The 12,982-nt window shown below is 39.2% G+C and overlaps 1 protein-coding gene across 50 annotated transcripts in view; it reads left to right on the top strand.

Annotated features, from left to right (window-relative positions):
* The window catches only part of ENOX2 (ecto-NOX disulfide-thiol exchanger 2), a 315,538-nt gene that overhangs the window by 225,082 nt on the left and 77,474 nt on the right, over positions 1–12,982 (top strand). For all 50 annotated transcript variants that reach the window (XM_070066497.1, XM_017349914.3, XM_070066476.1 and 47 more), the window contains one exon: positions 8,011–8,145. In XM_070066497.1, coding sequence (XP_069922598.1) covers positions 8,049–8,145 — 97 coding nt within the window. In that variant the 5' untranslated portion in view covers positions 8,011–8,048. The remainder of the gene's footprint in view (positions 1–8,010; positions 8,146–12,982) is intronic.

The raw sequence follows: 12,982 nt of genomic DNA, 5'->3' as shown, positions 1-12,982 counted from the left end.
TCTTCTGCTGCTTTACTAGGTTCATTAGCAGGGAGCTGGATTGGAAGAGATGCAGCTGGGACTCGAACCAGTGCCCATAGGGAATGCCAGCGCTGCAGGCAGCAGCTTTATCCACTACACCACAGTGCTGGCCCCTGTGCAAGGGTTTTTTGAACTTTCTTTCTCTTTGCTTTGTCATGATGTCCCTAGTGCTATTCCCAGGACCACTCTGTAACCAGTACGCATCAGCCTTCTCTGATACCTGGAGTCCCCACCACAGGGATTATTTCTTTGATGGGAACATAGAAGTAACCATGCTAAAAATGTTAATAGATTACTCAGTGGTGGGGGGAATGGATGGGAGAGTTGATCAGATTAGTTTTAGGAGTACAGTAATGTAAGAGAGTAGAGCAGAAACTGTGGAAGTTGAGATTGGCTGTACGTATGGTAGATGGTGAAGAAGCCAGGGGGTTGAGGAGCTCTCTAGTAAGAATACACAAAAACGGCTGCAGTTGAGCAGGGTTTCTCAGCCTCAGCACTGCTGACAAATTGGGCCAGAGCATTATTGTAGGGGGTTGCCCTGGACTTTGTAGGCTGTTTAGCAGCATCCTCCATCTGTATCCCCTAGATGTCAGTAGCAATTCTCTGTCCCTCTATCTGAGAGCCAAAAATGCTGCCAAATAGCCCATGCAAAGCAAACTTAGCCCCATTATGAACTATTGCAGTAGAGAACATGGAGTCTAGTTATGATCTGTGTAACCCTCCTAGCTCCAATATTCTGCAACTTCATGACTCTCCTGATGTAGTATAGCATAGTGGATGAGGGCAGGAATTGTGGAGCCAAACTATCTGGGTTTGAATCATAGCTACATGGCATGCCAGCTGCATGACTGACTATGAATAAGTTGCTTAAGTTCTGTTCCTGTTTCCTCAACAGTAGAATGGGGTTAATAAAAGGACCTACTTCATAAGGTTGTTATGAGTTTTAAATTAATATGCATAAAGAACCTAAAACAGTGCCTGGCACAGAGTCAGCATATTTAAGTGTTAACCTTTATTAGTCATTATTATTATTATTCTCATTAGCACTATCATTAACCATTTGTGTAAGTCCCAGTATGTTCTAAAGGTCTGATGTGTCACCCAGCTTTGGGCCACTAACTTCTTTCTGCAAAAATGACTGGAGAGCTAAGTCATTGTTCAGGCCCGTGTAATGTAGAGAGATTTTAGATGGCTAAGGGGCTATGAAATGGGCCATTAACGTAAGGTCCTCTTTTATATAATTACTGTGTTCTTACAAAGTTCGCTCATTTAAATGCCTACTTATTGGCACCTATTTTGAGATAACCATTGGCTAAAGATTCAAAAGTAGATAAAATCTGTGTCGCCTGCTCTCCAGGAACTAACAGGACAGCTGCTACATGCACATTTATGTTAGTAAATTGAATTACCTTAAATTCTCCAAGAAAATTCCAGTCAGTCCCTTCTTATTCATGAAGAATTTCACTATGATGAAAATTATTTCCTGCCTAGGCTTAGCTCTCTTGAAGTTGGTTTCTCTGTAATTGTGATTTTCTTGTATTATCAGTATGTCAGGATTATAATGCCTCAAATTATCACTATTTTCTCTTCCTCTCTTTCTCCATTTTAAAATTTTTTCTTAATATTCAACCCTCAAAAGAAACTCCTCAAAAGAGATTTTATCTTAATACAACAGTAGGGTATTATCCTGTTTTAAATAGCTTGACACCTGCTTCTAGAAAGAATATTAGTACAGGACTATCTTATATACACTCTTATATTTCCTCATTAATTTTTTTTTAAAATAGTTTAGTGGGACCAGCACTGTGGCGTAGTGGGTAAAGCTGCTGCCTGAAGTGCCAGCATCCCATATGGGCGCCGATTCGAGTCCTGGCTGCTCCACTTCCAATCTAGCTCTCTGCTCTGGCCTGGGAAAGCAGTAGAAGATGACCCAAGCCTTTGGGCCCCTGTACTCATGTGGGAGACCTGGAAGAAGCTCCTGGCTCCTGGCTTCGGATTGGCGCAGCTCTGCCTGTTGCTGCCAATTGGGGAGTGAACCAGCGGATAGAAGACCTCTCTCTCTCTGTCTCTGTCTCTCTCTCTGCCTCTCCTTCTCTCTTTGTGTAACTCCGACTTTCAAATAAATAAATAAATAAATAAATCTTTAAAATAAAATAGTTTAGTGAATATCTGTTCTGTGTCAGGCATTGTGTCTAGATAACGGGAATACTAAGGAAGAATAAGAGATTCTAGACTCTAAAGGGAGGGTTTCATAGAAAGAAATGATTTAAAATATTGTGTGCTAAGGGCTAATATAGCAGTGTATTCAGTGAGCTAAGAGAACACTGAAAATAAATATACTCTTTGGGAGTTTAGTGTGATGGGTAAGGCTGTAAGCATTGGCATCAGAACTGCCTGAGTTCATATTCCTGCTTTACATTGTTTTTTGACAGGCAGAGTGGACAGTGAGAGAGAGAGACAGAGAGAAAGGTCTTCCTTTGCCGTTGGTTCACCCTCCAATGGCCGCCGCTGCTGGCACGCTGCGGCCAGCGCACCGCGCTGATCCGATGGCAGGAGCCAGATACTTATCCTGGTCTACCATGGGGTGCAGGGCCCAAGCACTTGGGCCACCCTCCACTGCACTCCCGGGCCACAGCAGAGAGCTGGCCTGGAAGAGGGGCAACTGGGACAGAATCCAGCGCCCCGACCGGGACTAGAACCCAGTGTGCCGGTGCCGCAAGGCAGAGGATTAGCCTAGTGAGCCGCGGCACTGGCCCCTGCTTTACATTTAATTGCTGTATGATACTGAGCTGACCACTTAAACTGTTGTGGCTTGATTTCATCATCTATATAATATATTCTAATAATTTATGTATAGACATGTGTCTCTCAGTAGGCCTTGAGATCCTCAAGTAAGGGCTGGGGACGCTTTATCATCATCATCCTGACTATTACCATGTTATGATTACCATTTGCTGAGTGCTAATATGAGCCAGAAACCATGCTAAACTCTTCATCTACACTAATTTAATCTTCATGAAACCTGTAAGATAAAATACTATCATTTTCCCAGTTTTGTAGCTTGCCAGTTTTTCTCATCAAATTCAGATCTTTATCTATAACATTTATTATGATATATAATTATAGTTATTCAATAATATTTTAATATCTGTCTCCTCACTAGAATGTAAGTTCCATAAGGCCAAGGATGAGTCTGTTTGGCTCACCATAATGTCCTCAACATTTGGACTAGTGCCTGACATGTGGAAAATGTTCAATGAATGTACAGCAAATGTGAACTAAAATCTGGAAGACATCCAGGCAAGAAGAGAAGAGAAGAGAAGAAAAAAAGAGAATGAGCACATTACAGTCACCAGAGAGTGGAGCTAGACTCTAGTCCAGAGCCACCTGACTACCAAACCAATGCTCTTGATCACTAGGCAGGATTGCTTCCTACTCTTAATGTCTTTTCATTAAATGTTTGTTGACAAAATCCTTTCCTTGCTTTACAGAATACTGTGTAACAAAATTACAGGACACATAAAAACCAGTGAAGATAAGCCTGGACACAAGAAAGAGAATTATAGGAGAGTAAATTGTCAGAGAAGGAGAGTTTTTGTCTTAATAATAGACAATAGCTGGAGAGGTGGCACCAAAATTGTGTCCTTGTTTCAAAGGAAATATGTGAAATAATTAACTCCACCACAGGATGAATGTATCACAGAATGTGTGTGTGTGTGTGTGTGTGTGTGTGTGTAGTTTACAATATCAAATAACTTTGTTAGTATTGACTAATTAGTCAGCAGTGCATAAACAATACAAAAATAAACAGATGGCAGTGATTTAATGGTTATGGAGTAATACCGATTAAAGTGAACGGTCACTTGCAAAGCTTTTATTGTTTTGGTGCCAATGTACTCTTATTCCAAAGTGCCATATTTCAGTCAAATTATCTACAAAGTGCTTACTTATTCACCACCACTCTACAATCTCTGACCTCTTGAGTAGTTGTCACACATCAGAAAAGGAGAACCAGCATGTCTGGACATATTCTTCAGACTCGGGAAAGGGATTTTTGAAGTCCATTCAATAACTGTAGCCTTCAGTAACTTACCTTTTGAATATTCTTGGCTACTGCCAGCGATTATAGGAAAATAAGCAATCTCTTCCTCTAGCAGCATAGGTCTACTTTGATAAAACACTTCAAAAAATTGCTGGATATCCATCTCCAGTCTGACAAGTTAATCAGGCCAGAACTTAACTTTGCCACCACACAGTGGTAATTCTAAACAGATGTCTAGCACAGTATGTTTTGTTAATGTGGACCTTAATTCCAGATTGCTGCCAGAAATGATCATCTGGGATTGCTCTTTAAACTAAAATTTTTCAAGCTTGCTTATATGTATGATTGTGCCTAGACGGGAAAATGATTCTAGCTGGTGAGATCAAACTGAATTATTAGTTGGGTGCAACTATCCCTGGTTGTAATCCTAAGCAAATTCTTGCATGTGTCTAGTTGTCTTAGAAAAAGAATTGGCTTAGCAATCATGCCAGCTCATTTAAGACAATTTATCATTTTAAAAGGTATACAATCACTGAATGTCATTTTATACATTGCTTACTTTGTCCAAAATCAATATAATTTGATTTTCTTCTTTCATTCGGGTATTTCTTGAATATCTGCTTTGTACTAGATGCTGACCTAAGAAATGGGGAAGCAAAAGTACCTAAAACCCATTCCCTGACCAAAGGAGCAGGCAGGCTAGCAGAAGAGAGACATTTACTCAGTAACTATGATTCCAGTTCATAGTAGATATCTGTTGTTTTTGCTTCCTGGAATATTCTTATTCAAACCTCCACTCATTGCCTGGAAGAAAATCCTGTGCCTCCTAAAAGACTCATTTCAACTACTTCTTTCCTAGTGAAGGCTTCCCTGGCATTCTTTATCTCCTCTACTACCCAACCCCGAATGTATACACCCAAACCCTGTCCCACACTTTTAATTACTCCATTGTGTTCCCATAGCACTTTACTCAATTTTATTATAGTACTTATTACAATAATTTATATCTTGTTGTTTAGATGACTGTGCCTCATATCTAGTTGTTTATATGACTGTGCCTCTCACTATATTGCAAGTTCTTCCAGAGCAGTAAATGAGTTTTGTTCGTCTCTGTATTCCCAGTCACTGGCACAGAACCTGGCATATAATAAGACTCAAAAAGTTTGGTTGAGCTGGCACCACGGCTCACTAGGCTAATCCTCCGCCTGTGGCACTGGCACCCCAGGTTCTAGTCCCGGTCGGGGCTCCTCTTCCAGTCCAGCTCTCTGCTGTGGCCCGGGAAAGCAGTAGAAGATGGCCCAAGTGCTTGGGCCTGCACCCACATGGGAGACCAGGAGGAAGCACCTGGCTCCTGGCTTCGGATTGGCGCAGCACGCCGGCCGTAGAGGCCATTTGGGGTGTGAACCAACAGAAGGAAGACCTTTCTCTCTGTCTCTCTCACTGTCTAACTCTGCCTGTCAAAAAAAAAGTTTGGTTGGAAGAAAGAGAGAGTCAGAAAGCATATGAAAAGCAAATTATAGATGCAGTGTTATGAGGACACATAAGAAGGAGTAACTAATTCCAGTGTGGTAGCTTCATAGACAAGGTGGAGATGTCCCTTGGAAAATGAGTAGTATTTGACAGGTGGGGATGGATATTGGGGGATGGGAAGGAGATGAGAAGGGCATTTAAGGCAAAACTTTTCCAGAAGTTAGGAACAACATTCCCTGTGGCAAAATAATGCTGTTCCTTATCTGTTCATGTAAACCAGCCTAGCAGGAACCCTATTTGCTAACATTTTAACTGGCACTTCGAATTAATATACATTTTAAAAACAGTAATACTGTGTTGTCCTTTTAAAAAGCTAATGATTTAGGTCATTCTCTCTCCTCCACCCCCACCCTTGCCCCAAGTTAGTCCAGAGTTTGGCTAGGTTGGCACATTGTAAAATCTCATTCTTTGATCTCAAAATCCTTTGTGGAGAAGAGTTTCTGGTTTTCTTACGTATTTCCCAGGATTACAAAGCCAGTGAGTAGGTTGTTTTACATTGAGGTCAAGTCCTTCCAAACCTGCCTCTTTCATCTAGGAGTCATTCTCCAGCAACCAGAGAAAATCAGGGTACAAATGCAGTAAAGTCTAAAGGTTTCTTCCAATTGTAACATTCCCTAAAAATCTTGTCTTCAGTAGCTAGGATTGGGAGTGTATGTGGACCTAATTGTAGCCATGTGAACTCTTTACCCAAAGGATTTTTTAAATGATACCTCTTGTTTGTTTTCTTGGTAATAGTTACAAGAGGTTTTTCTAGCCTTAAAATATGTGTTTGTGAGAGAGCACTGAAAACTGAGTACGAGGACTCCAGTTCTTGCAGATGAAGAAGTCACCAGTTCTGAAATGTGACTTCTGACTGCATTAATGAACTCCTAGGGCCAGTAATCACTGTATGTGTGTTTGTGGGGAGTCTTATGAGGGAAGAAATAAAGGCAGTGCAGAAGAATGTCAAAAACTAATATTTCAGAAATAATGTCTTTAGAAATTTGCATTTGCTTGTTCTGACCAATCAGTGACCAAAATAGCACATGTATAAATAAACCAACCAAGGATCATCCCTGATGTTGCCAGATTGGAAGCATACAATGGTCTTTCACAATCGACTGTTAGAACAGAGTTGCTTTGGGGGTGTAATTGTTAGAAGTGCACACTGGAAGGTAGGAGAAAAGTCATGGAAGTTTTTTCTGTAGCTATCAGTAGTCAGAAGGAAATTTCTGAAAATAAAAGTCTTTTTGTACTCAGATGGCCTATGACTATATCTCTTCCATCTGTGCAGTATGTGCATTCACATACATATATAACCCACTTTAATGTCTTTGTTTACGTCATGTCTGCTTCTGAAATGTCTTCTCCTTTCTTCTTTACCTATCTAATAACTACACATCACTCAATAGTAGTTGTGTAGAAATCTGGCTCATTTTTTTAAAACTCTGTCTTCTCCATGAAGTATCTCCTATTTGCTAAGGCCACAGTAGCTCTTCCATTCTTCATTCCTTAAACTTCAATAACACTTCTGGCCTATACCATTCAAGTCTCATTATTTCGTAATTCTAATGTAATTGAAGATACTCAGGCAGAGTGGCTAAAAAGTACACAGTCCTGTATGACCTTGGACACAGTACCCTTTCAAATCTTCTTACCTATTGAATGTAGATATAAGTAGTCTTCTCCCTCATGCGGTTCAGCGCAAGCTAAGTGCTTTACCTGGTATATGGTAAATGTGCAATAATTAGTGGTAGTGATGGGTGGAGGTGATAATAGTAATAATTATCACCATCATGATCAATCTCTTCAGCAGCTAGATTGTACAGCCTTTGAAGGCTGTGGGCATGTCTCCTGTCTACTTTTTCTCTGGTACTCCACTAACCACCACCACCCCCCCCCCAAATGTACAATTGAATAGCTTGATATCTGCTGATCGTGTCCAGCTCTTTTCTATACTACTGCCTCTAAGATGTGAAATTGCATCTGTAGTACAATTTTCATATTTTATTGCCAACTACAGAAACTCTAAGATTTTTTTCTTGGTTTGCAAGCATGAGTAGTTTGGACAGAAGCTGCTGAAGTAATCATATGCTAGTAGATGGAAAAGAATAGGAAACTTCTTAATCATCCCAAGACCCTGTGGTGTGTACATACACTTGGGAACAAAATGAAGAAAAGGAAGGAAGGGGGGTGGGAGAAATGAAGGGAATCACTTATACTGAAATGCCATCTGCTAAATTACTTTCAAATTCCATGACTTCCTGCCAGTTCAAGCTGTATTGTTTTATTCCTTGTAAGAAAGCTGGCATTGAGACCTCATCTACCACTGTCCATCAGACTGTTTTGTAAAGAGTTTGCCATAGTTTATGTTGGTAAGTAAACTGGATACTAGAACCTTGACACAAAAAATTATTTGACTTGTCATTTCTTTTCAGCTGATAATAGTAGAACTCTGAATGTGGATTCTACTGCAATGACACTACCTATGTCTGATCCCACTGCATGGGCCACGGCAATGAATAATCTTGGAATGGCACCGCTGGGAATTGCTGGACAACCAATTTTACCTGGTATGTTATTTTTAATCACCTCACAAGTGTTTCTTTTTATTGACCATGTGGTAATAAATATAACAGTATGACACAACTTATTTTGAAGTTGACATTTACCAGATTCTGCCTAGAGTGTGCATTTTTGTAATATGAGCTTTATAGGCCGAGTGGCCATTAGTTACTAGTATACTCACTATTGCACTTGAGGCAAGCTGAAGGTATATCTGATGCAAGATAGAGTCATCGACCATTTAAATAGCTCATTGAAATAACAAGCAACAGGATTGTGACAAGGAATTAGAAGCCTTGTCTGAATTTATAGATTTCTTTTAGGAGGCAAATAAACATGGCGTAGATATCTTCAAAATCATGGATTCCTAAAGGAGAGGAAAAGAGATGGTATGGACATTAGCTGAAGGGTGTAGTTTAGACACAATAAAGCTTTCTGGACAGTGAAACTTAATTAACCATTACAAGGGATTTGTGAAGACATTAGGGAACTACCATATCAGAGATACTGGGATGGCTTATTAAACAGCCTAAACATTAACCTCCCCAGATTCATTTCCTTGTGATCCTACTTAAAAGCAGGACAGCACCGGGTCAGTCTAGAATGTTGCTACTCAAAGTCTGCTTTGTATAATATGGGATCTATTGAAATCACAAAATTTCAGGCCCCAGCCCAGATCTACTGAATCAGAAGCTGCATTTTCACAAAATCCCCAGATAATCCATAAGCTCATTAGAGTTAAGAAGCTAACCCACAGTGAAGCTACTTTGTCTTGCCATTTGCTTATGCAGTAGCTACTCCTTCCCCCCCCCCCAAAATAAGTTCGTAATTCCAGACCAGATCAATTCTTATAGGTTATAATGTAAGTGAGGTAAGTTAGGTAACAATAATACCAATAATAAAATAAGAAACATTTTTACATTGAATGCCAGGAAACAATCATAAAAGCCACCAAATATGAAGAGAAAAAGATAAGAGAATGAGAAATAGGTAGAGAAAAAAAGGAATCTAAATTCTATATGAGGCAAAGGCAAAGAACAGTTATACCAGACTATGATTCAAACAATGAGCTATGGTTGGCTAGGCTATATCTTCCTGTATTAGACCAACCATGATTAAATTGAATAACCAGGAATCTTTGTAGCACTTGAATGGTTGGTTCACAGATCTACTTAGGTTCTAAATGGATACTGGGGCCAATCTGGGATCAATGGATGTTACTATGGGAGCCAATATTGTAGAGTGGTTAAGATCTCAGATTCCAGATTTAATCTGCCACAGTTCCAGACCTATTTCCTTCAATATTTGATCTTGAAGTTAAGCATCTTACAACACTCAATTTAATCATCCATAAAATCAGATTGATAGTAGCTAACTTCTAGAGTTGATATGAGAATTAAATCATGCTTACCACAGTGCTTAGCACATAGTACATGCTCAAAAATGTTATTAAAATACTCTGAAAATAATTATTACTATATTTCTAATAATCATTATAAATAAGAAATGAGTTTTTATTTAGTGTTTCTTCATTATTTCATTATAATATAATTTGCCTGAAATATTATATATTATAGCTCCATGTAGAGTTGTCCTGGGTCATAATAGCTTATAGTCTAAGGTGACTAGGCAATTTCATTCAGCTTAAATATTCCCTAGTTATAATGGTCTGGTTCATATGGATAAATGCCCCAATAAAATCTTGAAACTACTTGTGCTTTGAGGCCAAGGGAGCTAGATGTTAACTGATACAAGATTATTTGTAAATTACCACATCTAAGAGTAAATCTGTGCTCACAAAGTAATCTTTAATATTTAGCCACTCTTCTATAATGCGGAACAGAAAAAGCCTAGCACCAAGAGCAAAAATTCCTCCAAGCAATCATTAATAGGCCTAAAGCTTGAATAGGGCACAATAATAGGGCTAGAAGATTAGCATAGGTTTCCTTAACAATAGCTCTGAAAACTATTTCTTTTTTTAAATTTTTTTTTATTTAATTGCAAGGCAGAGATAAAGAAAGATAGAGAGATCTTCCATCTACTGGTTCACTCCCCAAATGGCCACAATAGCCAGGGATGGGCATTGCAGGTGGTAGTTTAACCAGTGTGCATTGCCAGCCCCTCAGAGGACTATTTCTGCAGAGATAATACATTGCTTAATGCTTAACAACACAGGCTTTGAAGTCAGAATGCTTGGGTCTGAGTACTTGCTGCTTCCTGGCTGTGTGACCTTGAGCGATTTACTTGATCTCCGTATCTCAGCTTCCTTATCTGTAAAATGGGGTAATTATAGGATCTACCCCCTTGGGATTGCTTTGAAGATTAAATAATATGCTTAGAAAAGTGCTTGGCATATATTAAGCACTCAATAAAGACTGACTGTTATCATTGTTTTTATAAGTCAAGGGATTACTGTGCACTACGCATCATTCTAAGACTTAGCATATGGGGCCTATGTTGTCATACAATAGGTTAAACTGTCCCTGTGATACTGGCATCTTATATGAGCACCCATTTGAATCCCAGCTATCTCAGTTCCAACCCAGCTCCCTGCTTATGTGCCTAGGAAGGTAGTAGAAGATGGCCCAAGTACTTGAGCCTCTGCCGTCCATGTTGGAGACACAGATGGAGTTCTAGGCTCCTGGTTTTGGCTTGGCCCAGCCCCAGCCATTGTAGTCATTTGGGGAGTGAAACAATAGATGGAAGATATATATATATATATATATACACACACACACACACACACACACACACACATATATACATACACACACATATATCAATTTCTCTCTCTGTAATTCTGCCTTTCAAATTAATAACTATTTTTAAAATGACTTTGCATATATTAACCCATCAATCCTCATAACAACTCCATGACAGGTGCTGTCATTTACATTTTACAGATGAAGAGCAAATACTTAGAACAGGAAGAGCTTGAATAAGAAGTGTCTTCAATTTCAGATTTCTTTTTTATTTTTGAATATTTGCATGTATGTAATAAGGGAGGGGACCCAGATCTAAACATGAAACTCATTTATGTTTCAAATAGACCTTACACACATAGGCTGAAGGTAGTTTTATCCAATATTTTTAGTACATCTGTCTTTTGACAGCAACCCATCACATGAGGTTCAATATGGAATATTCTGCTGTGGCATTATTTTAGTACTCAGAAAGTTTTGAATACTGAAGCATTTTGGATTTCAAATTTTTGGATTAGGGATGCTCAACTCTGTACTATTAGTAGTACTATGTGCTCTTTGAGGTAAAGGACGTACTAACACACTTCCTCAAATGGCTGCTATGCTCCCACCTACATAGAAAGTATTTGGGAGTTATGCAGCCCCTGTTAATTTTAATGAGTGTTCCCTGCATCCAGCTCCAACCAGACATTTGAACCTTCAAGAGCTGTTTTAATTTCTACCTCTAGCCCCCTTTTCCTCGTTTACTTAAGAACTGTAAAAAGAAAAAAAAATAAGTCTTCTTGGGGGTCCCTTTCAACCTTGCAATACAGTGATTTTTGCCTGCTGCTCTGCTACAAGGAAAGTTATTTGACTCATAGCTCATAGGAAGTCTGGTATTGGAAATGCTAATATTTAGCTCAGTAGTTCCCCTCTTTTCTTAAAGCACAAGGGACACTAACACAGACTAAGACATACTTTGTTGAGCTATGTATAAAATCACTTAAGTTCTGTTTGAATTGATTTTTCTCCTCTCTATTATCTTAGAAGGCAGTTGACCACTGAGATAAAATGTGTGTTCTGCATCCAGACTGACCAAGTTCAAATCCTTGTCTACCATTAACTGACTACATGACCTTTGACAAGTTACTAAACCTCTCTATACTTCAGTTTCTTCATCTGTAAAATGAAGATAAATGCACCTATGTCATAGGATTGATGAGTCAATAATTGTAAAGCCTTAGAATGATGGCTTGGTACACAGTAATCCCTCAGTTAACTCAGCAGTTATTATTGTCCCAAGTACACATATGATATATGACTTGAAGAAAGCTGAATTATGTTTACTTGTAGTCATAAGAACAGTAAAAGAAAATGAATGCAAAGGTGAAATTATTCCCCAGTGAGACACTGGACAGTGGCAGGTGGAGAGAACAGTATGCAGGTGATAGTGTTCATGCCTGCTTGTAAATATGGAGGGAAATATATTTCAGTATATGTAATATATGTAAATATCTGGGAAGCAGGTACCTGCCATCTTTATGATGTTAACATTTTATCCAAGTGGGTTAAAACATCTTCCTAATCCTGTCCTAACCCCTTCAAGATTCCTTACAATGGAAAAAGGCAGCAAATAGACCTCGTGGAGCTGTTCCCTGAAGTCACCTATTGATAGCTCAGTAATTCAGCTACTTTTCTGCCCCTCAGGAGATTTCCTACTGAGCCACCAGACTGTTCTTTGTCCTGTTTCATCTGGCCAGTCTGTGACGATAGAAAAGCCTTTTAGAACTGATGAAAAACAAGTGACATATAAGCTTCCCTGACTTTCCCCTAGAGAGCTCAAATCTATACTGTCATAGCTGACAAGTCTGTTAGACACATGCATGTCTTGAAGGCAATGTCTGGCATAATTATTATCTTCATTGGTTGAGAGCAGAGATGAGCCATCTCTAGGGTTTGGTGTGGAGCTTCCCTTCATCTAATGTGGTGTTTTGTACAGCTGATGTTCAATGAAGTTAATATGAAATGATGGTCTGTAAGGAGGTCCCCTATGGCTGGCAGCTATATTTCCTGCAAGAGTATTTGCTTGGCTAAACTGGCCAAATAAGACTAATGTTAGTTTTCCCATGAAGAGTGGCACTCAAGTCAAGTGTTCTGATTAAAG

The sequence above is a fragment of the Oryctolagus cuniculus genome, chromosome X (assembly GCF_964237555.1).
Source record: "Oryctolagus cuniculus chromosome X, mOryCun1.1, whole genome shotgun sequence".
NCBI classification, from domain to species: domain Eukaryota; kingdom Metazoa; phylum Chordata; class Mammalia; order Lagomorpha; family Leporidae; genus Oryctolagus; species Oryctolagus cuniculus.
The sequence above is the reverse complement of the archived record's forward strand: the minus strand, read 5'-3'. Positions and strand labels throughout refer to the sequence as shown.